Source organism: Carcharodon carcharias, chromosome 2, assembly GCF_017639515.1.
Source record: "Carcharodon carcharias isolate sCarCar2 chromosome 2, sCarCar2.pri, whole genome shotgun sequence".
Lineage (NCBI taxonomy): Eukaryota > Metazoa > Chordata > Chondrichthyes > Lamniformes > Lamnidae > Carcharodon > Carcharodon carcharias.
In genome coordinates, this window is record NC_054468.1 from 44,919,621 (window position 1) to 44,945,958 (window position 26,338).

At 38.6% G+C, this 26,338-nt stretch overlaps 1 protein-coding gene across 11 annotated transcripts in view; it reads right to left on the bottom strand.

Annotated features, from left to right (window-relative positions):
- opa1 (OPA1 mitochondrial dynamin like GTPase) overlaps window positions 1-25,878 on the bottom strand; it is a 132,314-nt gene extending 106,436 nt beyond the window's left edge. For 3 of the 11 annotated variants that reach the window (XM_041212543.1, XM_041212506.1, XM_041212515.1), the window contains exons 1-9: window positions 25,802-25,878; window positions 19,910-20,009; window positions 15,354-15,667; window positions 14,584-14,680; window positions 11,218-11,322; window positions 8,228-8,281; window positions 4,869-4,945; window positions 2,267-2,377; window positions 62-115 (exon numbers count right to left, since the gene is read on the bottom strand). In XM_041212543.1, the coding sequence (XP_041068477.1) occupies window positions 62-115; window positions 2,267-2,377; window positions 4,869-4,945; window positions 8,228-8,281; window positions 11,218-11,322; window positions 14,584-14,680; window positions 15,354-15,629 (774 nt within the window). In that variant the 5' untranslated portion in view covers window positions 15,630-15,667; window positions 19,910-20,009; window positions 25,802-25,878. Of the gene's footprint in view, window positions 1-61; window positions 116-2,266; window positions 2,378-4,868; window positions 4,946-8,227; window positions 8,282-11,217; window positions 11,323-14,583; window positions 14,681-15,353; window positions 15,668-19,909; window positions 20,010-24,669; window positions 24,780-25,801 lie in introns of those variants that run through there. The other 8 variants (XM_041212561.1, XM_041212553.1, XM_041212580.1 and 5 more) reach the window with 5 other exon arrangements.
- Between the last annotated feature and the right edge of the window lie 460 nt (window positions 25,879-26,338).

Sequence of the window (26,338 nt, forward strand, 5' to 3'; positions counted from 1 at the left end):
TTATTCAAAACCTGAATGTAAATATCAATTGCGTTCCGAGTTTAATATTCACATCCACTACCTGTGTGCGGAGAAGCTCTTCTTGCAGCTGTTCAGCTTTGTCCTTGTCTGATACCTGAAAAAAACAGTGAAGGAAATTAAACACCCAAACAAAAGAAAACTGTTGGAAAGAGTTCTTAGGCCTGGTCATTCCAACACTACAGAAAACAAGATCAATTCACAAGCAATGTTTTCCTTTAATTTAACATTCTAGCAGCAAATTCAACTACAGCACATCACAAATCTACCAAAATTCCATCTGAAACCTCAAGGTTATAGTCAAACTTTATTACAGCCACCACATATTTAAATCTAATTCATTACTTTTGTAAAATATGGCACTACAATTAAACTTCCTTCTTACAAATTTGTAGATGTTAGCACAGTAACTTAGCAGGGGTTAATTTTATTTGGGCCCAGGTTCCTCTCTGGACTTCAGCCAGATCCATGAAAAATGTCCATTACACTGAGAATTATGTATTGTGAGCCAGTTATAATAAGTTTACTCATAATGGTACATTATATGAACTTTAGAAAATTTCAATGAATAGTTAACTATTAGTAAACAATTAATTAAATAGCAATAATTTTGTAACTTACAATAATAGCATATAATTGGTATTATGGATCAGCTGCCCAGCATAGAAACCATTCAATTTTAATTTCCACTGATTCCAATGGTCAGGAAGACATGATGGGAATCCAATTCACCATGCCAGCTTTATGCCCAAGCGGCAAGTTCAAAATCTACCCCCCTATTTTTGCACAATTAAATCTTTGTTTGTATTTTGTCATATTATTAATTCACCCTGATTAATCCAAATTAGACACATGGCAAATACATATCTGATACAGCATGATGTTAGAATATGACAACAATGAAAAACTCATGGAAATACAGGAGGTTGAAATTTTCAGAAGTGCAAACCTTCTCAAAATTAACAATCAGTCCAAAAAAAGACCTGTCTATTAATAGTGTGCAAAGTCTAATTTGCTGCAAGATGCATTGATAGCAATTGTTTATCAATTGCTATCACAATTTGCATTTTTATGTTAGTGCTTACTGAATTAACAGATAGCAGAGAGAGGGTTAGAAACTAGTCTGTACTTTTGTATCCATGGATTCTACCATAGATCAGGTATGGTATTGAGTAACAGCAATGCAACACAACCCAGGCCTCAAAATGTACAGCATGCAGAACTAGAAATTATTTCCAACTACCAACAAACTAACTTCAGACAGTTGGATGTAATTTCATGAGCTTTATTTAAATTGTATTAATACAGGTTGCATAACTAAAGGATAACAAGATATTATCCTCCTTGTTCCATCATCCTTCATAAATAAGGATTGCTCAATTGCTCAACAAAAAACCTCATGGGAGTGGTATAGCATATATAATATTTCCATTTTACAAGCCAAGTAATTCAGTACTTCATCATTCAGGCCATCTATAAGTATGCAGAGGTGAAGATCGTGAGAATATAATGAGCTGGTGTCTCATGGCAGATAGAATTAGAGTATACAGCACAGAAACAGGCCTCCTGCACTCCGCTCCAGGATCCTCCCAGCCCTCTTTATCTAACCCTGTCAGAATATCCTTCCATTCCTTTACATGGATGCAAGCTAATTTGGTCAAGTTAAATAGAGGATAGCAAACCATTCAATTGCAATTATCAAAACAGTTAAACAAACCTAAACTATGGTTCTAAATAATGGATTCTCCCAGGCCAGTCCCAAAGGAAAGCAGTTTCTATGTGAAACAAAGTTTCACTTTACAGTAACTAAACTTTCTTTAATTTTTGCTATCAAATACATGAGTTGCAACTTCTGGACCATTTCAAACCTAAGTAGATGAGTTAGAATGCATCCACAAATTCAACATATATATATATGCTAATTAAAATATGTTAGGAGTTTATGTAAAATAATGCAATTGAGTGCAGGTAATTTGTGAAAGTAGATCATAAACTTCATGCACACAATTCATGAATGACCAAAAAATTAGTAAAATTGTTTGCACATATTCATAACAGCTCATTTCCACTGTACATTAAAAGAATTCACGGGTTGTTGTTCATAGATAGCCATTTCTCAATGCATTTTTAAATAATATTTCCTTTAATATGCAATACTAATGAGCATTTCAAATATGCACAATATCCTTAAATGATCAATGCCAAGCAATCAAGCTTGGTTATCCCAAATGATGATTCAATCTATCACCTTTCGTTTCTGTTGAGAGGAGCCAGAGCTTAACTGTTCGGCGACCCTGCGTTCTGCTTCTTCATGCTCCTGGATTTGCTGCTGGATTAGAATGAGCTCCCCAAGCACACCCTTCATGAGGTTTCAATGGGTAACGGAAAGAGTTAGGTAGGAAAATAAAAAAAACACAACATAAAAGACAAATGAACACTTGGAAGGAATGGGAAAGTATGTAGTGCTTAATGAATAAAGGACTGCTGCATTTGGTACCCATTAGCAAGGGGTAAATGAGCTTAGCAAATCCAGTTTATAATATGCCAATACTTAGGCTCAGACAAAAAAAACTCCCAGAAAGTTATATCATCTAAACTATTGCAATACTTCCATTATACATAAGAAGTAAACAGTTACAGTAAAAACTCCTATAACCTTAGATAACACCATGACTTCTGCAGAAACATCACAATGAATACAGAGCAATTCTAGCAGTGGGAAACAATACAATAATCGTTAATGTGTTACAAAATTGAGGTTTATAAGATTGTTCTGTTTTAACCTGTATCTTTAATTTTTATGTAGAGGGGTCATGTGACCTGTTCCAAATGCTGCTTGATAACGAGTCTGTTTTAGTTGCTATGGGGATAAGAAACCCAAGTCAAGGAACTTGTTGAAAGGTGCAAAATTCTCACAACTGGGACAAAGAGCCAGGGACAGCTGTGCTAACCAAATATAGACTCATTGGCTTCAGGCTTTTGGGCAGATGAGAAAAAGAGAGGAGAAAAACAGAAGGTTCTGTGCGGTCAGCAGAGAGAAAAGGCTGCTTGACTTTTGTGAGCCACCACAGCTGGATGTGAAAGTGCGACAGTCTGTAGTTGAAGATGTGCATCCTGCAGCCTTCTACAGATTCTGGGAGATTTGTTCTGGCATGGCCAGGGGGAAGAGGAATCATCTGGACAGGCTTTACTGCTGTTGGTGATTTCAAGGAGCTTTCTAAAAACTTAAGAAAGTGCCTAGAGACTGTCACTCGTGTGGAAAAACGGGGATATGGGAACTTATTGGAAGCTGGGAGTACTGTGGACTGTTTACTAAAAGAACTGTAACTCCATGGGCAGTGTGATGGGTGATAAGTATAAAAGGGGAATGTCACTTTCTGTAGTTAAAGTATAAGTTGCCTACAAAACAAAAAGTGTTCAGTGAATAATGTTTTATTTTAGTAATTTGTTACAGTAAAAGGTTTAAAACATGAAATCTTGCCAGGTCAATCTTTCAGCTAATAACTGGATGTTTGAATTTCTTTTTAAAAGTTATCGGTGGAAAGAATAAATAATTATGCAGAAGGTTGCAGTCCAATCAGCACCAAATCTTATTACGCTCTTTGCCCTACAAAAAATTACACAATATAGCATATTGAAAATTCTGAATGTCTTCAGTTTTAAGTTACAAATGACTCATTTAACATAAAAGTTGAATAGCTAAATTTTAATAACCAACATTTAAATGCAATTCGACCTTAGTGTAAAATTACCTATGCAACTTAAACTATCTATGCAATTAAAAGCCTTGTGAGTAGTACACATTACACTTCATATGTCTGACAAGTCATATAGACAAGTCAGAATAACTACCAGCAACCATATTGCTTTGTGACTTATCCTAGTATATACTTCTACAAATAAACACACCCATAATTAAAGAATTCTAAAAAGAAATAACACTTCCTAATACAATTACCCATTGCATTTTATCCTATAGTCAACAATTTTTGTCTCCACAGCTCTACCCTTCACACTTTCATCACCTTTCCTCAAGTTCCTTTTCTTCTTCTGACTCTTCAGCACCATGCTAATTCTGTGGCCTTAATACAATTATTATGAGTCCCTCACTCTTTACATATGAGCCTCACTGTCCATGTAATCTTTTAGACATTGGTGAGCAGCCATTCGGGGTTATCCCACTGTCACCATTCCCAATAATTAGCACAATGGGAAGCCAGCCTAGATTTCCGAAATATATAGAAGTTATCTATTGTTAGTAAAGCAGGGAAAAAGTATCAATTTCCTCTAACTGACCAATCAAAAATTTGATATGTCCAACATTCATAGGAAAATGTATCATTTACCAATATCTCTCAATCATCGTTCTAAGGAAACACCTTCTGAGTTTGGCCTGCACATCAATTTGATGTTAAATACAGATTAATCATTTTATTAATGAAAATATGAAGGAATTCACTTTATAATTTGGCTTATTAGGAAGATAGACACAGCCATAAAGTATCAAAACACAAAATACAATTTACAGAATTTACTTATATTGCATGCTAAGCAGATGAAGGAATCTTGTCCATCCTGTAAAAATTCATATCTGGAGAACAGAAATGTTTCATTGATACAGATAAAGTAGCTCATGTTGAATATGTGCTCAGCCACCCTTTTCAATTGGAATAAGTATCAGATTTGACCGCATTTTTGTCCCACACTTAACTTCAACTGGTTTGCAACAATTGATGATTTTACTTTTCCTCAATTATTCAATGTTTAAGGTAATCAAAATGCTAACTCCCATCATTCTATACTTAGGCAAATAATTTAAGAACTCCACTAGTTTCTAACCATAAACTTGCCTTTTTGTACTGTTTCCCATTGTTGTCAAACCCTTGATTATCAGATGCTTTCATAGTAGTCGAACTTTCTGCAGAATCTGCAATAAACCGCATAAGAGTCGGCTAAGTTTTATGACACAGTAAACCAATTATAATGTTGAATACCAAAACAATTAATTACACTTAAAGGGAAAACAGCAGTGAGTAAACCTGTGAACAGCAATATGAAGTTTACTAAAATATTGATCCCCAAAATGAGATTTGAAAATTGTATACTGCCTAATTTTAACGGATGAGTTACAATGCTAGATAGAAGGGAGAGATTGTCCGAAGGTGAGAGAGGGGAGTGTGGAAGAGAAAAAGAAAACATAAGGGATGGGACATCGCAGGGAAGGGGGAAAGCAAATCACAACAGCTTAACTTGGACAGCCAGGGCAAAGCACTCTTCTTCCTCCTAGTCCATAAGCAGTGCTGGAAAAGCATTCGGCTGCTGCAGCTGGCTCTTCTTGCCTCCCTTCAGCTGGCAGGTTCTTTGAGCCCTGGAAAAGCCTGCCCACAGCCACTAAATTCAAATGGCTGCTAAAATCTGAAGCCCATGGCCTCATTAATAAATTAAAATACTGACCAAAAATCATCTATATAATTAGTCATTCTTTTACGAATACAGGATCATGCCAAGAACAAATAAAAATTGAGCCAAATTCCTAATCACACTGATTGGTCCATGTCAACTATGTTTTATTTTTAAATTCATTCACAGGATGTGGGTGACACTGGTAATGCCAGCATTTATTGCCCATCCTTAATTGTCCTCAAAAAGGTGGTGGTGAGCTGCCTTTTGTATGGCTGGAGTTCATTGGTGAAGGGGTTCCCATAGCTGTGGGAGGAAGAGAATCCCAAGGTTTTCATCCCAGCAACGATGAAGGAACAGTGATAAATTTCCAAGTTTGGGTCGTGTGCATGGTGGAGGGAAACTTGCAGGTGGGGCATTCCCATACATCTGCTACCTAGGTCTTTCTAGGTGGTGGAGATCGCAGGTTTGGGAGATTCTGTCAAAGAAGCCTTGGGGAGTTGCTGCAGTGCATATTGTAGCTAGTACATACGATAGCACAGTGTGCCAGTAGCGGAGGAAGTGAAGGTTTAAGGTGATGAATGGGATGTCAATCAACTGGGCTGCTTTGTTTTCAACTTTAATCATGTGGTCAGCAGGGGAAACTTAGATTAATCCATAGCATTTCACAACAAACACAGAAAGCAGCACATTACATATCAAAACTGAAAATCTGAGTAAGTTGAGACAACTTCAAGCATTTAAAAATTGTAACTGACATTTCAACTGCATTGAAATCCTGGGCCTGATCAAGCTCCTGGTGTTTGCGTGGACTCAATCTGAGCGCCATCCCTTGCAGAGGTATTAGCAGCTGAGCTTAATCAATTTAGATATTTTTTTTAACATTCTGTCTGAGCAACATCATGAGCAATCAACCAACATATATAAAATATTATCCAAGAGTTTACTGATACAATGAGTCACAATTAGGTATTATGTTGTGAAATCAACTGACCATACCAAATAATAAAAGAATTGTTAGTGGTGTATAAATAGGCTTATTTCACAAGGAAGTTAAAGGCATATGTGATTTATCCATGCTCCAAACACTGATAAAGTAGGAAATCTTTCCCACAGCCAAATGAAAACACTGTGGTGGGCAAATACTAAACATTTCATGTTCTGAAGTATTCAAAATTTAACATTTAGCACATTGAAACTCTCACATCAAAGTATCTGCATCTATTTTACTGGTACTTTTTATCTGCATTACCTACATGCAAAGAAGCAATGAAGTGACTCAGTTGCATCTATCAAATGGAATGGGGAGCATGGGCCATTGGGCTAACATGTTATGTACGAGTGGTTACAATATTTTTGAATATGATAATGTATTGTCTTTCTTTTATAACGGCTTTCATAGAGTATTTATTTTGCAGTGAGTGATTTATGAAATAAGGAACACTTGGAAGAGGGATAATTGAGTTGAAATGTAGTTAATCACACTGCAATCTTTTGGTTGGCAACATTTCTCAAGGAATGCAAGTGTTAACTTTAAATATATGTAAAGTTACTTCAATTTTAATTGGTGGCATTTACAGATAATAAAGCCTCATGATAAGCTTCTATTTAGCACAGAAGAATTTTCCCTTCTTACTCTTTAAATTTCTATTTCTGGCTGTACAAAAGCGAACAAAATTACTTTTTCTGCCCAGCAGTCAATTCTAAAAAATGATTACTGCTCGATATTTTAGAAACAGAATAAGCACCAAAAAAAGCTATGAAATACACATCTGCAGGCAAAAAATGCTCCTGGTATTGTTTGTCTAATCTGCAGTCATAAATTATTTAAAGCCATTTATTTATTTTTGAATTATACCAATGAAATTTACTGTATCTGGGATTACCATAACTTCTATTTTGCTAATATTGAAAAATGTTTCCCTTTAGGGAATTACAATTCCATGCAAGGTAAAAGGGTCAATTACCTCTAACTATTAAAATGAATGGTTCCCATTGTAAATGTAATACATTAAATTGTTAAGAGAGCTGACAATATGGAGCCTTTGTGGCAAGTTTTTGAAACATACTTCATTCATGAAGATAAACTGAAGTATTTTCCTTACAACATTATTACTTGGCAATACTCACCTTCACTCGGCTAAATATTTCATTGTCCACTTACATTCTGGTTTATCTCTCTGTGACATGCCAAATGCCTGTGCTTAAATATGATAACTCTGAAAATATTCTTACACTAAAAAATTAACTACATTTAGTTCATAACTGAATATAATTTGTATAAATTGCTACTTTAGTTTTACATACAATATTTCACAAAGAAGGTACTGAAGTCAAAGGAGGTAAATGAGCAGAAAATTCATTACCAGGTCTTTCAGACAACTTGAAAATATTTTTGGGGCAGATTTTACTAAGCAACATTTACATAAAAATAATCTGTTGTTAAGTGTAAGAAAACCCAGTTAATTCTTGTTAAACAGAATTTCAGTTTTTTGCCCCTGAGGATTAATTCTAATACTGCTGTAGGCAAACGCAGGCCACATTCCAGTAATGCTTTAGGGGCTGAGTTTGACTTGGAAATGGCGAGTTACTTTCAAATTGTGTTTCGCAATCACCTAAAGGAAAACATTTTTAAACAGCTAAATGGAAATTCCAAATCTCAAATTTAGTCAACGATTTCAATGGTATATGTAAACATAAAACAAGTAGCTCCTAACGATGTATGATACTGTAGATAAGACAAAAAGTATCAGCGTTTTTTTTCAACTGTAAGAAGGTGGATTAATGACAACAAAAGCGATTCACACACCTAACAACAGAAGCAGATGAGAGACTCCTTTGACTTCATTATACAAACTTTCACCTGTAAAAAGGCAGCAAAATGAGAAACACAAATATAAGTCACATCTTTAACTAGTCTGCCCAATACACAAATTGACTGAAAACACATGGAAATGAGTATGCCACTCCATATTAATGCAGCTCGTCACCAAAATCTGAAATGCTGCATTTTTGACATTTTCTACAATTGGTGTGGAACAGATTTGTTCAGTAATGTGTGGTAGAAATGAGATCAGCCCATTCTTCAGCATTATCTAATGTTATCATCTTAAAATAAAAACTTTCTACATTTGCCTTTTAATAGGATTTATGATACTAATATTTTTGATTTATTTACTTTACATTCCCATTCTTTCCAGTATCCTAACTCAACAAGAATGTCCCGTCCCATCACTGTAGCATTAGTGCAACAATCCTCAACAAGATATTAATGACGACAGCTCTCTCTGAACAAATATACACTTAAAGGTAACATTACTTTGTGTGCTTCACCATTCCATCACATACTATCAATCAACCCATTTGCAAAGTGGTACTATCTGACCAATTGTATGCCATTGAACTTCAGCTATTTTGGGACAACACTACAATTAATCAAGAAGAAGTCAGACATTAGTGTGGATAACAGTGTAAGCAGTTTTATTCTATGAAGAAGAAATCGGAATACATCCGGTGTGAATATTTTGCTCATCAGTTACATAGCATTTTAATCATTGCTATAGGGTTTCTTCCCCATTGTGAAAACATAACCTATAGTGTACATTTTTTAAAAATGTTGTTTTCAGCCATTTTTTAAATCTCCACATATTTTTACTGAGAAGATTTCAAAAAAAGGAAAAGACATAAAATCAGGCACATAGGCAAAATTTAAAGTGCTCAGCACTGCTATATCTGAAATCTGCCAATTCACTAATTCAACTGAATCAGCAACGAATGAAATTATATAACAACTCGCATTTATATAGAAGCATTAATATAGAAAAACATCTAATGCCACATCACAGAAGTCCAATCAGGCAAAAATAGTTGCCGAACAAGATGTAAGGAAGGGTGACCAGAAGTTGATCATAGAGGTTTTATGGTCTTGTTTATAGATATATGAAGGGTCTTAAAGGACAAGAGGGTAGTTGCAGAGGCAGAGAGAGCTAGGGACGGAATTCCAGAGCATGTAGCCTAGGTAGCTGAAGACATGGCTTCCAATGGCGGGGTAAAGGCAGGGGATATGCAGGACAGACACAGAAGAATGGTGAATTCCGAGAAAGGGATTTGTTGAGCTGGAGGAAGTTACAGGGACAGGAAGGGCAGGGCAACAAAGAGATTTAAATACTGAGATAGGAATTTTAAATTGGAGATTTTGGGGGACTAAGCAAGTGTAATGCAAGACCAGGATTTGGTGGAGCATAGGATAAGGGCAGCTGAGCTTTAGGTCAACTAAAATTTACAAAGCATGGTGGATGGGAGGAAGCCAGGAGAGTACTGGAATAGTTAAGTCTTGAGGTGACAAGAGTATTGATGAGAATTGCCGCAACAGGTGAACCAAGACAAGGGAGGATATGGGCAATGTTAGGGAGGTGGGTGTAGTCTTTGTGACAGTGAGGATATGGAGTTGAAAGCTCAGCTTACAATGAAATTGGATGCCAAAGTTGCAAATAGTCTGGTTAAACCTGCAGGAAGGGGAATAGAATCAGAGGCAAAGACACAAGATTTTGTGGTGAAGCAAAGTCAACGGCTGTGATTTTTCCAATGTTTAATGGAAGCAATCTGCAGCTCATTCGAGACTGCATGTAGGACAAGCAGCCTCATAACAGAAAGCAGTTAAAAGAAGTGGAGGAGAGGGCATGCAAATGGAAACTGACCCTATGTCTTCAGACAATATAGTCAAGGGCAGCAGGTAGATGAGGAAGAAGCCAAAGATAGGCCCCTGGGACAACGTTTGGAGGTGACAGTGCAGGGCAAAATCAGAAGCCATTTCTGGAGATGCTTTAGCTGCGATGTGATGTGTGAAACCCCTCTTTTTGAGAAGTAGGATGAGGAAATGATTTTGAAAGGAGGGTGGCAGTACCTGAGGAGAGGGAACCATTTACATAGTCAATGAACATTGAAAATAAGACAGGAAATCAATGATCAGCAATTTAGTGGGTATGGTATCAAGGGAGGAGATGGGCGCCCTAGATAAGATGCAGTGGTTGTTTACATAAACTAGAATTCAACCACTACTTAAGTGAAGTTTGTTTATGTATTTAGAAGAGCACTGTTCACTTGTTTCTGTATTATACTCAACATTTGTTTAGTATTTTGGACAGTGGACTTAATAAACCATGCCAGGATTTCACCAAGTTTTGAGCTTTAATCTGAAATAATCTGAAGCTTTTTCCCCCTCCCATTATGTATCAAACAGTATGTTCTCTGAAGAGATCAGAACAATGTGAGAACAGGAGATGCTTCAAATAAACCTGCTCAGAAAACAAAGTTAAGTTTGAATTTTTAAGCAATCAGCTCTTATATTCAAAATGGAATGCCACTTAATAAACCGCAGGTTGATGTGGTGGGATGCACATTCTATTCTATCACATGATGCTTCATGGTTATTTTCCAGAAAGATTTAAAAATCTTATGGTTTTATTTTTCGAAAAATGGTTCACATTGTTGTTGCATTTTGCCATGCTTTTGGAAGGAGGATATGTACGCCGTGTGGGCATTTTGGTTACAGTTGCTCATATCCTGGAAAGATCAATTATCTTTCCTCATCTGCTTGTTTAACATTTTCCAGAGGCTTGTGCTTTAATAAATTGCTATTTACTGCTAATTTATCACTCTTTAACTAACTAAGATTTGCAGCAAATCAGCAGGTTCCCTCAGCATAATATGTAAGAAATACACATCAAGCATCACGGTGGACTGACCACCTTCAATACCTCTTCAAATAGCTCTTATATCATATCTCAAACAGATACCAACCTGGCGATAGTAGACTTTTGAGATGATTCAGGCTTTCTCCAACCTTATCAAAATCAGGTAGCAATTTAGCAAGTTCTGCATCAGAGAAGATTTCCCTAATTTTTTCTAAAAAGAATTAAAAATATATTAATGTGCATATTTTACATTTGTATTCACTGTTCTCTTCAGCCAGAAGCAGTTGCAACATAAGAACAGGGAGCAACAGTCGGTCATATGGCTCCTTGAGACATTCAGTAAAATCATGGCTCATCTTCTATATCAATTCCACTTTCCCAACCTATCCCTACATCTCCTGATTCCCTTAATACCCAAAAATCCATCAATCTCAGTCTTGAATATACCCAACCACAGCTCAGTGGAGTAGAGAATCCCAAAGATTCACAATCCTCCAATTGAGAAATATCCCCTCATCACAGTCCTAAATGGGCAACCCGACATCCTGACACAATGACCCCGAGTTCTGGACTATTCATCCAGGAAAACAATCACTTAGTTACTTCACCAAGACCAAGGTTTTTCTTTTTTTGGTGGGGGGGGAGGGGTGGTGGTTTAGTGTGAAGAGGGAACACAGCCTTAATTTTTGCAGAGGAATTCAGGTAACCTCCCTCTAACCAACCCATATTAACATGCAGAAACAAAATATTTCCTTTTTAACTTATAACATCATTTTAAAAGATAAGAAAAGTCTATACAGTGTCAAGGGAATCAAAATTGAACAAAATTGCAAGCTCTCATTTCTTCCAAAAAGAATCACAGTTGATTTTGATTTCCTAATGAAAAAAGCCTAGAAATCATTAGATAACGTATCACGTTAATAAGGTTAAGCTTGAAAAATGGCATAAAGTCCAAAACTATTAAGTCATCCACCTGTTTAAAAATAAAAATTTAGCTGTACATGCTATTATATAAGGGCTGGAATTTGTGGTCAGCGGTGAGGCAACAGCACTTGCTGCTGCACTCGAAAAAAGCTGTCTACAAAGATTCAGCACATCAGTTTCAATTTGGCACCAAGTTGAAGGGATTTCCAGGCATCCAACAACGGTGATGTCGTCAAATAAGGTAAGCAGCTAATCAAATCAAAGCATTCTCTCAGACAGCAAACCAGGAAGTAAAAACCACTGAATCCCTTCATGTTTAATTTTTAAATTTCACAGATAATTAAATAAACGATTGGAACACAACCATTGGACTGAGGTAGAAGCTAAAATATAAACAAACTTATAAAAAAACATGTAATTTCTTATCATAATGGAGAAATTTGGTATTGAGCAATTATACAACTGTTCTTTCAGGACCAGTAAGGCTTTTTGATAGTATTTATGAACTTAGAATGCCATTAAAATCCCAATTACACCCGATTCATCAAAGTAACTGTTTCAAAGCTTCTTAGGTTTTTCAAGGCTACGGGCAGAATATTGCCGTTGGCGTGCAGCAGTGGGCCCGGCACACCGACATGTAAAATGATGAGAGATGACGTCAGGTGTGCGTCTTGATGCCATCGCACGTCATTTTGATATTGCGCTCAGTGGGCCCGCACCAGAGGCAGCTGCGCACCCGCTGAACTGTCAACGGTCTATTAAGGCCATTAAAAAAGCGATTTACCCTATTAACAACACTGCCCGTCCGACCTTAAGGTTGGCGGGCAGGCAAAGAGACCAAGCAGCTTTCCCGTTATCCAGGAAATCGCATCCACAGGCAGGATGAGGTTTCCTGAATGTTTTATAAAATTAATAAATTTTGACAACTTCACAAACATGTCCAGCTCATGTGACACACAAGGGGGCATGTTTAAATAATTTTTTTACTTTATTTTTTAAAAAACTTTTATTATCCACTTAATTTCCCTGAGGCAGCTCCATGCCTCAGGGAGACTGCTGCACTCTTTCGCACATGCAGGCCCCAACTCTCCCTCCTCCCCCATCCTGCACAGGGAGCGCTCAGCGCTACCAGCCGCATGTTACGCTGGGTGGGCCTTAATTGGCCCGCTCACGTAAAATGGTGGCACACAGCCAATCGTGGGTAGCGATCAGCTCTGCACCAGCCGCCACTCGCTCCCACCCACCATAAGTAAGATTCTAACCTACGAGTGTGAGAGAATGGATTTTTAAAAAATATTTTGGGGAACATTGTGTTATTCTATAAAGAAGGCTGGAGTCTGTATGTGTGCATGTGTGTATGTGTGCGCGTGAGATTTAATTAAGCTGGGCAAGAGGTTGATAGGAGTCAGGCTGGTAGGGTGTTTGGTAAAATGAAAAGGTTAACAGGAATCGGAGGTATCAAGGAAAATGTTTGCATCTTGCAGGAGTCCATAGGTAAATAGTAGTGGGGTTATTATATTTTTATTGACCCAAAAGCAAAGGCAAAATGGAAACTTGAAAGATCTTATGTTTGGAAGGGTTTGAGTTTCAAAGGGGTGAGAGAACAATGGGACTGAGATGAGAGGGCAAAAACGTATATTAGAGTTACTGTGGATAGCTGTTGAGGTAGACAGAGCTAGAGATAGCTATTGAGCTGGATAGCTGTCGAGCCGTTAAGCTGGAGATGGCTGGAACTGTTTGAGCTGTTGAGAAGTCTTGGGCTGCAGCAAGCAGTTTGATTCCAAAGGGAATTCCTTAGAAAAGTAGAAGAGGTGTGTCATGTGGCACACCTTTATTGTAAGCTATAGCAGTCTGCCTTGTATGATATCAATGGATTCTATATTTAAATATCTACAAGGGAGTGTTGCCTGGAAAGTGTTTACTTGTGGGTTTGACCAAGTATAGAGTTTTGGGGGAATGTTTTGTAAGACTAACCTTAATTGTGTAACTGTAATCTTGTGTACTTAAGTTTTTTTGGTTTAATAAAACTCTTGTTTTTAATCTTTAAAAACCCAAAAGTGTCACTGGACCTCTTAATGCTGAGATTGGCACATCATTTTCTCGTTATTAGAATACAAAAAAAAAGGTTGTGGCCCGCAAGCCAAGTTTCCTTCTGGGATTTGGTTTGCGTGGCTAGTGACACCGGCTGCAGTCATAACAAGTGCAAGAGTGAAAGTTGTCAGTTCAGTTATTTCTAATTGATTGTATTTTGGCGATACCACGACATTGCAACATCTGAGGAAGCATAAAGATCACTGACAGCAACTTCTGGACTCCCGCATTTAACTGTGAAAATACTGGCAGTTTCAACATTATCATCACTGAAAAATCCAGATCAAGGTTAAATTATACTTTTCTATCAGTGAAGGGAACAGAGCAAGAGCTGGCTCATTTAAAAGGTAAAGCTACAGCACAACAATTAGAACAATTAATTCATTGTAATATATTTTGAACAAATATTACAGTTCTAATACTTTTGAATATATATCTGCAGTCAAAACCAGCTCACCAAAGTTAATATGTTCATCAAGATCCCAGATAAAATCAGGAATTATCCACTTGTACTCTGTTAAATCTGGCATCATTTCCTTCCATTGGTCATACGTCTAACAAAAGAAAATGCATGGGAAACATTATTTCTAAAGCAAAATACTGCAGATGCTGGAAATAAGAAATAAAAACAGAAATGCTAATCAAGTAAAAACACAAACTAACAAACCATTAAGAAGATGAAACATTTCTAATTGCAATAATGAATTCTACGAAACATATGAACATACGAAATAGAAGTACTAGTATGCCATTCAGCCCCTCGAACTTGCTCCGCCATTCAATAAGGTCCTGGTTGTTCCGTTGGTGTTTAGAGTTCAACATTCCCATCTACCCCCAATAAATTCTTGTTAGGCAAGGGAATCAAAAGTTATCTACCTCTGCCTTAAAAATATTCAATGACACCACCTCCACCACCTTTTGAGACAGAGTGTTCCAAACCCTCCGAGAAAAAAATTCTCCTCATCACTGCACTAAAAGACCCCTAAATTTTAAAACAGTACCCCCTAGTTCTGGACTCACCCACAAATATCAAAGAATTTACATATCTTTATGCAATCAATTGGAGAACACTTTACAGTTTTAAGTTTAATCTTTAGATTTTGTCATGCCTTTGAAGTGGGAAGCACAGTCACAGAAATTTCTCCTGATAAGCTAAGAAAAACATTATCCTCTCCATTAGCCCTTTTTCATTTTCTCAGCATATTGCATACCAAGTTTCTGACATACCTTCTTTGCTGTGTAACCACCTCCCACTGCTGATCCCAGTACAAGGTAACGAATTCTTAGCAGTCGTGTTGCCAATCTAGCTAGAATGAAATTTCTGTAGGGATAGTATTCAACTTTCAAAGGAAGTGGCTTTGCTGTCCTCAATGGAAATCTCTTGAAAGTGGAATATGGCCGAACTGCAGAATTCCAGTGTAGTCTGCGAGAATTAACGCGCGGGGTGTACAGGTGGTGAACAGTTCGGGACAGTGAGTACAGTCTCTGTGTGGGGAACTTCATTTTAACACCAATATTGCTTTACAGTGTTTGCCAACAAGCTAAAGTAGAGCAAAACAGAGAAAAATAAGCATTAGTGCTTTGTAAACGTATTTGGTTCACCACAAAAAGGGCAACTTAAAGATATCACACTGCAGTAAAATATTTTTGATTAGTACAGGCTGGCGATAAGCATGCAGTGGAAAAATAAGCAGTAAATGTTGTTAGGTCAATCATTCCAGATGCCACCATCAAGCAGTGATGGGCTACCAAAATGGTCAAAGGTTAAACAAGATGGCACAAAGAGAAGGTGGAATAAATGGCCCAAATAACTTAAAAACTGAAGCACTTGAGCAGAATCTTCTCAACTTTAAGGGTGCATTATAACCATAACCGTCAACAATCTAATGAAACTGCACAAATGTACATTCTGCAGGATAATGGGTTTGAAATATTGCTGTCATTTCATCTTTGAGCCAAAGCTAAGAAAACAAAACACAACAATTTCATTGTATTCCTAAAGGGTGAACTTTCATGAAGAGAAATGAGCTATGATAGCCAATGACTTTTTCTAATCCCTGACTTCCTACCCTTTTACATTCTAATGACAATGCATTATAGATAGAACTGTCCTTATTTAAAGTAACAAATTGGGTTTTACCAGCAACACAAAACAGAACACTCTTCTAATTACTGCATCTACATACTACTTCCTAAACACATGGGGAGGTGATGGCACCGTGGTATTGTTGCTGGACTACTAATCCAGAGACCCAGGTTCAACTCCCGCAATGGCAAATGGTGGAATTTGAATTCAATAAAAATCTAGAATTAATGATGACCAACAATGTTGATTGTTGTAAAAATATGTCCCCCTTTTAGGGAAGGAAAGCCACTCGAACCACTGCAAAGTCACAAAAAGGGAAGGAAACCAGATGGACTATCCGGCATCAACCTAGGCACCAGAAATGCCAACGGCAGCCTCAACCCTCCTTACTAACTTCTAGGTGCTCATGCCAAAATTGGGAGCCTGAAAAAGTCATCCTCACAGAATCATGCCTTACAGATAATGTCCCAGACACCACCATCACCACCTGGTGGTGTGTCCTGTCCCACTGGCAGGACAGGCCCAGCAGAGCTGGCAGCACAGTGATATACAATCGTGAGGGAGTCGCCCTCAGAGTCCTCAACATCGACACCAGACCCCATGAAGTCTCATGGGGTATCAGGTCAAACATGGACGAGGAAACCTCCTGCTGATTACCACATACCATCTTCCCGCAGCTGACAAATCAGTGCTCCTCTATGTTGAACACCACTTGGCGGAAGCACTGAATGTACTCTGGGTGGGGGACATCAATGTCCGTCACCAAGAGTGGCTCAGTAGCACCACTACTGACCGAGCTGACCAAGTCCTAAATGACATAGCGGCTAGACCGGGTCTTTAGCAGGTGTTGAGGGAACCAACAAGAGGAAAAAATATACTTGACCTTATCCTCACCAACCTGCCTGCCACAGATGCATCTGTCCATGACAGTATCAGTAGGAGTGACCACCACATAGACATTTTGAGGACGAAGTCCTGCATTCACATTGAGGATTGTGTTGTATGACACTATCACCGTGCTAAATGGGATAGATTTTGAACAGATCTAGCAACTCAACACTGGGCAACCTTGAGACGCTATGGGCCATCAGCAGCAGAATTGTGCTCAAACAATTTGTAACCTCATGGCTCGTCATAACCTCCACTCTACCATTACCATCAAGACAGCGAGTCAACCTTGGTTCACTGAAGAGCGCAGGAGTGCATGCCAGGAGCAGCACTAGGCATACCTAAACATGAGATGCCAACCTGGTGAAGCTATAACAACTTGCGTGCCAAACAGCAAGTGATAGACAGGGCTAAGTGATCCCACAACCAACGGATCAGATCTAAGCTCTGCAGTCCTGAATGGTGGTGGACAATTAAACAACTCACTGAAGGAGGCGGCTCCACAAATATCCCCATCCTCAACATCAGTGCTAGAGTTTTCAGCCAGAATCCATCTCGGTCTCCTCCGAAAGTCCCTAGCTTCAGAGATGCCAGTCTTCAGCCAATTTGATTCACTCTATGTGATATCAAGAAACAGGATACTGGAAAGGCTATGGGCTCTAACAATATTCCAGAAATAGTGCTGAAGACTTGTGCTCCAGGACTTGCCGCACTCCTTGCCAAACTGTTCCAGCACAGCTACAACACTGGCATCTACCCGGCTTTAGGGAAAATTGCCCAGATATGTCCTGTACACAAAAAGGACAAATCCAACCCAGCCAATTACCACCCCATCATGTCTACTCCCGATCATCTACAAAGTGATGGAAGGGCTATCAAGTGGCGCTTGCATAGGAATAATCTGCCCAGTTTGGGCCACTCAACTCCTTACCTCATTACAGCCTTGGTTCAAACATGGACAAAAGAGCTGAACTCCCAAGGTGGGGTGAGAGTGACTGTCCTTGACACCAAAGCTGCATTTGACCGGGTGTGGCATCAAGGGGCCCTAGCAAAACTGGAGTCAATGGGAATCAGGGGGAAAACTCTCCACAGTTGGAGTCATACCTAGCACAAAGGAAGATGCTTGTAATTGTTGGAGGCCAATCATCTCAGTTCCAGGACACCACTGTACGAGCTCCTTAGAGTAGTGTCCCAGACATAACTATCTTCAGCTGCTTCATCAATGCCCTTTCTTCCATCATAAAGGTCAGAAGTGCTGATGTTCGCTGGTGATTGAACGATGTTCAGTACCATTCGTGACTCCTCAGATACTGAAGCAGCCCATGTCCAAATTCAGCAAGACCTGGACAATATCCAGGGTTGGGTTGACAAGTGGCAAGTAACATCACGCCACAAGTGCCAAGCAATAACCATTCCCAACAAGAGAGAGTCTAACCATCGCCCTTTGGCATCCAATGGTATTACCATCGCTGAATTCCTCCATTATCAACAACCTGGGCATTACTATTGACCAGAAATTGAACTGGACCAGCCATATAAATACCGTGTACAAGAGCAGGTCAGAGGCTAGGAATCCTGCAGTGAGAAACTCACCTCCTGACTCTGAAAGCCTGTCTACCATCTACAAGGCACAAGTTAGGAATGTGAAGGAATAGTCTCCACTTCCCTGGATGAGTGCAGCTCCCACAACACTCAAGAAGCTTGACACCGCCCAGGACAAAGCAGCCCGCTTGATTGGCACCTCTTCCACAAACATTCACTCCCTCCACCACTAACACATGGTGGCAGCAGTGCACACCATCTACACGATGCAGAAACGCACCAAGACTCCATAGGCAGCACCTTCCAAACCCAAGACCACTACCATCTAGAAGGACAAGGGCAGCAGACAGATGGGAACACCAGCACCTGGAAGTGCCCCTCCAAGCCACTCACCATCTTGACTTGGAAATTTATCACCGTTTCTTCACTGTCGCTGGGTCAAAATCCTGGAAATCCCTCCCTAACAGCACTGTGGGTATACCTACTCCATGTAGACTGCAGCAGTTCAAGGGAGATCACCAAAAATATGGCAATTAGGGATGGGCAATAAATTTTTCAATCTAATTGGTTCAGGAAATATATTGGTTCATTCAGGCAAAAGATACTATTCCCACAGTGAGAGCTGATAACATCACAGCTTCAGCAACTTGCCACACACAAAAGTAAAAAACCCAAATGTGTAAGGGCAAGTTTGACTAATGGCAGATGGTGTTAGATGTCCAGCTACAGCAAGATTTGGCCAACATCTTATATTTTTATAATAGCATGGAATTAAAATTACGTTTTAAAAATAAAGCTTGAGGGCAACAAAGTAATTAAAGCTTATATATATTTAGGAATTGCATTAAAGCAAAATGAGAATTTTGAACAATTTCATAACTGCTATGAGCTTCCACTTCCTAAACCTTAGATTATTGTACTTTGTTTTGATTTGAATTCAATGGTAATATCTAACGAAGGTTTTAAAATTCACAAGTCATCTTTTACAAAGTTGTCAATTGGTGTGACATCAATTACTTAACTTTCCTAAATCATTCTGTTGCTACAGTATGAAATCAAAATAAAGCAACTGGTATAGCAAGGTAATCAAGTTCACAAAAAACGAAAGTCGAATCAAAATTATAGGAAAAAGGCTCATTTGGAGTGTAATAAGGTGGTACAATTTTATACCATCTGGAGACAAAAATATGCAATCTCTTCTATCAGCAGTAATAAATGGAAGGGTTACACTCCAATACACAGTTAAATACTTAGCTTAAGTCCTTACCGAGAGCAACAATGGTTAACAAAGTGATCTCATTCCAATTTATCCAGGTCCAGAGAACAAGGTAACATTTCCATTTTTATTTGAAAATATATCGTAGGTGCTGCCATGGTAGAAAAATAATAAAAAAACAAGTTTATAGTCAAGACAGTATCCATTAAGAACACTGGGTTTTCATTCAAAGATAATAAAACGCTGTTGCCCAAATTAATAAAGCCATATTGATATTTTGGAGGTCATGCTTTGTGATGCAAGTCTTCCAAGAACAGAATTCTATTACATCATAAAGCACAATATCAATGCTGCACAAAGTCACCCTCCAGCTAATGCTCAATATAACTGAATAACCAGCAGTTTACCAGAGAAATGAGAAGGCATAGTGTTAAAATTAGAAATTTGAATCTTGGCGCAGGCGTGCAGTATCAACAAATCAAAAGCAGTCTGATTCAGTTAGATGGCATTAAAAGTTCAAGTGAGCAGCAGAACAGTGTACATGCAAGTTGCTGAAATTATTTTCTAAGCTACCAATGCTAAACCCAGAATTAGCAGAAAGCCAGCAAATAGCTTAAGTAGTTTCGGTCTTCCATTTTCCTCAAGGTAATGCATACAGTTAGAAATGACATTTTTAGCAATATTTGTTTTATTTGTTTTTAGCATGCGAGCAGCACCAGCATTTATTACCCAATCCTAATTACGCTTGAGAAGGTGGCGGTGAGCTGGGCAATAAGGAATGGCCAATAAATGATGGGCCTTACCAGTGGTGCTCACATGTCAAAAACAAATAAAACAAATATTGTGACAGCCTAGTATAAAATAACTGATGGGTTAGAATGCAACAAAAATTAAACTTTTTTTTTAGCATTATTATAGCTTAATCCATTACAATTGTGGACTAAGAATTAAGATTTCTTTTATTGTCTCTGATGAGGACTGATATTTGCACCAGAGCCAATGGTGATGGTCAATAATTCTAGACTTCAGGTGCTGCCAATTAAATCATTCAGATCCTACATTACAACAGTGACTATACTTCAACAGTATTTCATTGGCAGTAAGGTGCTGAGATGTTCAGTGGTCATGATATACAAAAACAAATCTTTATTTCCAGAAAGTGCTGAATTTCATCTCTTTGAAAATTGTAATTTGACCGTAGCAAAAATATCCCTGGTCACGGCCAACCACAGCTTCAGCAGCAATTACGATGCAAGGGGGAAAAGGTTTTCATAGATTGAATCATAACGTGGTTACAGCACAGAAGAAGGCCATTCAGCCTGTTCGCTTGTCTCAGTTCTCTGCAAGAACAAATTCGTTTGTCAGACTCCCCAGCCCTTTCATCATAGTCCTATATGTTTTTCCCTTTTCTGGTGTTTATTCAAATCCCTTTGAAAATGCAACTGAATCTTCCCCTGCCACCCCTTCAAGCATTGCATTCCAGATCACAACAAATCATTGGGTAAAAAAACTTTTCTACTTGCTGCCTTTGGTTCTTTTGGAATTGACCTTCAATAAGTGACCTCTGGCTCTCAACCTTCCCCAACAGGAATAGGTTCCCTCTATCTTTCATATCTAGACCCTTCCTGATCTTAAACAACTCCATCAAGTCATTTAAATAACAGGAAAAATAGGAAGTTTTGGGGAAAGAAAAGGGGAGAATAGACAAATTAAGCACTTGCTTATGTAAATTTGAACAACAGATTACTGGCACTGACACGCAGGCATGGGGTCCAAAATAAATTTCCTTCTTGAATTCTCACCTGTCCCAGGTTTGGGTAAGCATGTTAGGGGGCATTGCCAATACAAGAAGAAACTTATAGGCCTGGAGCACCTGTTGGTCATGCTAGTATCTCCAGTGCAATTCTCATACAACCAACAAAGCCATATGAAAATTGAGGAATTTCAAGCGCAAAATTAGATTCAACACAATCTTCGGCAACCTTTTGCGTCAGTTTATAAAACATAGCGCTGGAAGCCGGCCCTGCTCACAAAACTGGTCAAACCTCAAATCAAATTATTCACCATGGTGAGTTTCCACTAATCGCGCCTATTCACAAGCCTTCAGAGGTTTTTAAGATTAAGCTTTTTTCTTAGGTGCAAGGGCACTATTAGGCAACTTTTAAAATCTTTCAAATGATATCTTTGAACAAAAAATGACACTGTACACCAGTGAAACTAGGAAATGATTCTGTATATTTTTGAAGTTATTTTCAATTATTTAAAATCAGGCCACTCACAAGTGGTGAACTCAGCACATTAAAAATGCTCATTTTTTGTGACAGACCTATCTTTAGCTCTATCAATAAAACTACACCAGGGCAATTAGGGATGGGCAATAAATGCTGGCATTGCCAGCGACACCCACATCCTGTGGAAGAATTTTTAAAATGCCTCCTAAAGCACTGATTACAAATCTACTTCTGAGTTCTCTCCAATTTCTGTCCTTTTCTCTTTTCCTGCACCCTATCCACTTTTCCTACCATGAAAGTGATCTGCAACATCTTACTTTATAAAACAAGTGGTATAACAACAGCTTGCATTTATATAGCAGCTTTAATGTAGTAAAACTTCCCAAAGTGCTTCACAGAAACGTCATCAGACACAATTTGACACTAAGCCACCTTAAGATATCAGGACACTTGAGGAAAAACTTGGTCAAAGAGGTGAAAAAGTTTAGGGAGGGAATTCCAGAGTTTAGGACCTAAAAGCTGAAGGCATTCCCACTAATGGTGGAGAAAAGAAAATCAAGGAAGTGGAACAAGCCACAATGGGAAGAATCAAGATATCTTGGAGTACTGTAAGCCTGAAGGTGGTTACAAAAGTAACGGAGAATCATTACAGTAAACAGCTCTGCAATATATTCATGGTATTTTAATTGAACTCCTTTTGGTTATCTCCTTTGATCTGCATTTCAAATATTAACTTTACCTGCACAATTGCTCTGACTGCATCTCACTCCCTTAATCATTTAGAGGTTTGTTTTCTTCAATCTTCCTATCAGTTCCTTTGTTTCTTTTCCATCTCTTGTTCCATTAATTTTTTTAGCTCATCAGCTGCATAAGCAGAAATCTCACCTCATTTTGCAGGTGATATAAAATGCTACTTCACTGATTGGAGTTTTCTTTGTCCTTGCTGTTTCTGTTTCAAAATACTTTCAAAAGCTTCGAGTAATAAACTTGCTTCATGTTTTTAACCTTGTTTTTGCAACCAATACCAACTTGTTTTAACAAGTTGTGTTGAAAGCCCTGCTTATTCCACATTTTACAGAAAACAATTATCAATTTTCCTTAAGTGCATCCGCCACATATGTGCAGAGAATTCTGAAGAGGCACAAAATGTTCACATAACAATCTCTTGTCCTAAATTGAATTCCACTTCCCAAACACAGCATATTTTCACAAGAAGTCAATCCATTTCCAACTCTAAAGTTATAGCTGACACGAACTCTAACTCGGTTAAAGAAATCTGTATTATCCAGGCAACCAAAATCAAAACGAAGGAGGAATTTCAGTCTGTGAGGGAAATACTGAAGGTGCTTAAAAACAAAGAAAGCTCCGATCAATAAAGTCATATTTTATGTCACCATTAATTGCAGTGAAAACTATGTCCATTAATTGTCAATGTAGTTTCAAGTCAATTAATATCAAATTATTTTCCTCACAGGACAAAAGCATAACTGCTCTTTCAAGAGCTAGCACAGATGATGGGTCAAATGGCATCCTACCATGTTGAAAATTTATAAGATTATATATTATGTACATTATCTGTCAATATAACCATTAAAAAAAAATCAAAGGTATTATTTGCTGGGGAGCTTTCCCCAAAACCCAGTATCAACATCAAACGTTTCTAAATTAGGTGCAGCCAAACCAGAACAGGAACAAAGTCTCCCTCTTCTCTCTCTTAACAAAGTGTCTCGGCCACAGACTTACACCACCCCATACCCCCATCACCGTCCTTGGTGAAGCTAATTAAAAATTGAGACGGTACAAACTTATTAAACAATAGATGCTTGTATCTCATCAACTGGACTGGATTTGAACCCAGGTGCTAGAGGTGAAAGGCTACTGTCTAGCCACAGCACCACACAGTTCTCTAAAGATCAGTTATGCAAGAGAAAAAACAAAAAACGAGAAATTATTTTTAATTAGACTTTGCTCTTAAACGCTGTGAAAATAAATTCCAAAGGACAACACAGCGAATCCTCAACATTGCACTGAAACAGTGTCTTAGATTATATCTTCAAATACTGCAGGAGAGGTTGAACTCCAGAACTTCTGTATAGAATTTTAACTGGTCATTTTTTCTATTGCTGTTTATGGGGCCTTGCTTTGTACAAATCTGCAGCCACATCTGTGTACATAACAACCTGACCCCACACAACAGTATAGCTCATCTAATTCTTCAGTATCAACAGAGCTTCAAGTTATACAGTCTGTCAATAATCTGACAAACATCCTCAAAGCATCCTTGGTGTCCAATTATTTTCCTGCTGTGAAGTAGTTATGTATAAAACCTTACATAAAAGATTTTTAAAAAGTTGATGTTGCAAGTGGAGAGAGTTTTTTTTAGTGTAATGTACTTGATTCATGTGGTTATTTTTTGAATTATTTTACTGGTCAGCCTAATGCAGCATTAATATCTCTTATTCTTGCCCACGTCAGAAAACACCAGTGAATTTAACAAACAAAAGAAAACCTTCTTTGTATGGCATACTATCTTAGAAACTGAAAGTTGATGGATTTAGAGAAACCTTAACTGATAAGAACCTGCTTTTACATGGTGAAGTTAAAGAAGTGGTCCATCCAAATCGAAATGTTGGCTCATGGCAAAAACTTTTAATCACTAGTGTTGGGAGTGAGGAGTGCAAGAGGTTGACCTGGAGGTACAAAGTAATACTTGTGAGAAGTGCTGCAAGTCTACACACATTTCCTGAATCTTATTTATGTGTGCCTCCAATCCTCATAAAACAGAAATGGCCTAAGGGTAAAGAAACAAACATATAATGGAAAAGGGAACAGGCTCTAATCAAGAGTTGTCACAAAACCAGTTAAACACACTTAGCAAGTCCTGAAGTGAGCAGAGATATTATAGAAGAAACCTAAAAGGAAAGATCTTATCACACTCAAAATATTACGAAAAAGGAATGAGATGACAAGATGTCACAATAAGGCAGATGTATTACATGTTATGCCGAAACACAGAATTACATAGGGTTATAGGAATGAACTCAAAAACTTGATAGATTTAAAGGAGGTAACCTTGAGAAGACAAAGGGGATTGACATAATTTGGATGACTCATCTGGTAAATGTAACTAATAGTTCCTGACAACCATTCCAAACCAAGACAAACCATAACGCTGTAACGTTTACTGTTTTGCACGACCTCAGACTGGAAGGGCTGGCAAAAGGGCGACAAATGACCGCAGAACCCAGAGGTTAGAGAAGTGCAATTCACATTAAATTCTGTCTTTGCTGCTGGCCAGTGACACCTATTGGAAATGCAGGTGCCCGGACATTCTGCAAGGACAAGATTGGACTCGGTTTCAGTTCCCTCCCTTAACAGGGAAAAGGTGCCACGGGAAGAGCCGAATGGCGAGCAGTAGGAGGAGGGTGGGACAAGCTGGAGTTCATGTGGGTGATAGTAGTTTGGACAAACAGAGCCAACGGCTGCTATCAGGGGAGGAGGCCGAGGGAAGCCTCGGGTGACAGCCGGAGACTCGCCCGGCTAAGCCAAGAGGAAGGGCGGCTCGGGCCAGGTTCTCTGCCCCGCCAGGGTGACCGGGCCGCGCTTTCAGCTTTTTAGTTCCTGCAAGGAGATTCCTCCCTGGCTCGGAAGCCGGGCTTGGGCCCCACTCGCCCTTTACCCGGGGAAACGCTACCGCCAAACCACTTCTTACCAACACCGAGCGTTGAATCCACCCGGAGCCTCATTCACAAGGACCAGGCCGACACTTCCGGCCCCGGTACAAAGTCCGGGTTGCAAACCCGCACCTGAACAGTAGGTCCCATCCCCCCTTCAGGATGTGGAGAAACTGAGGCACAGAAAGGATGTAAATCTTGCTGCAGTTTCACAGATTCCCTTTAAACAACAGGACTTACGCTGTAAATATTTTAACCTGCCTATAATGTGAGAGAAATTTAAAACTTCAGTGTTCCTTATCCATAGCTGTCATGATGTGCAAATGTTAAAAGTGAAATTTGCTTTAATTTATTAAAAGAAATTAGATTTGTTTTAAGCATCTAGGTCTGTGCTTATTTTTGTTTTTAAGTGAGGTACATAATGGCTTATTATGAATTACCCGAGAATGATTCGTCAGTAAAAACATTAACGACTTTGTAACTTCAGTTTATTCTCTCTTCCACCATGAATCTTGTGACACTTCTCTCTTGCGTGACCACAGTGAAGCTCAGCACAAGCTTCAGGAACAGTATCT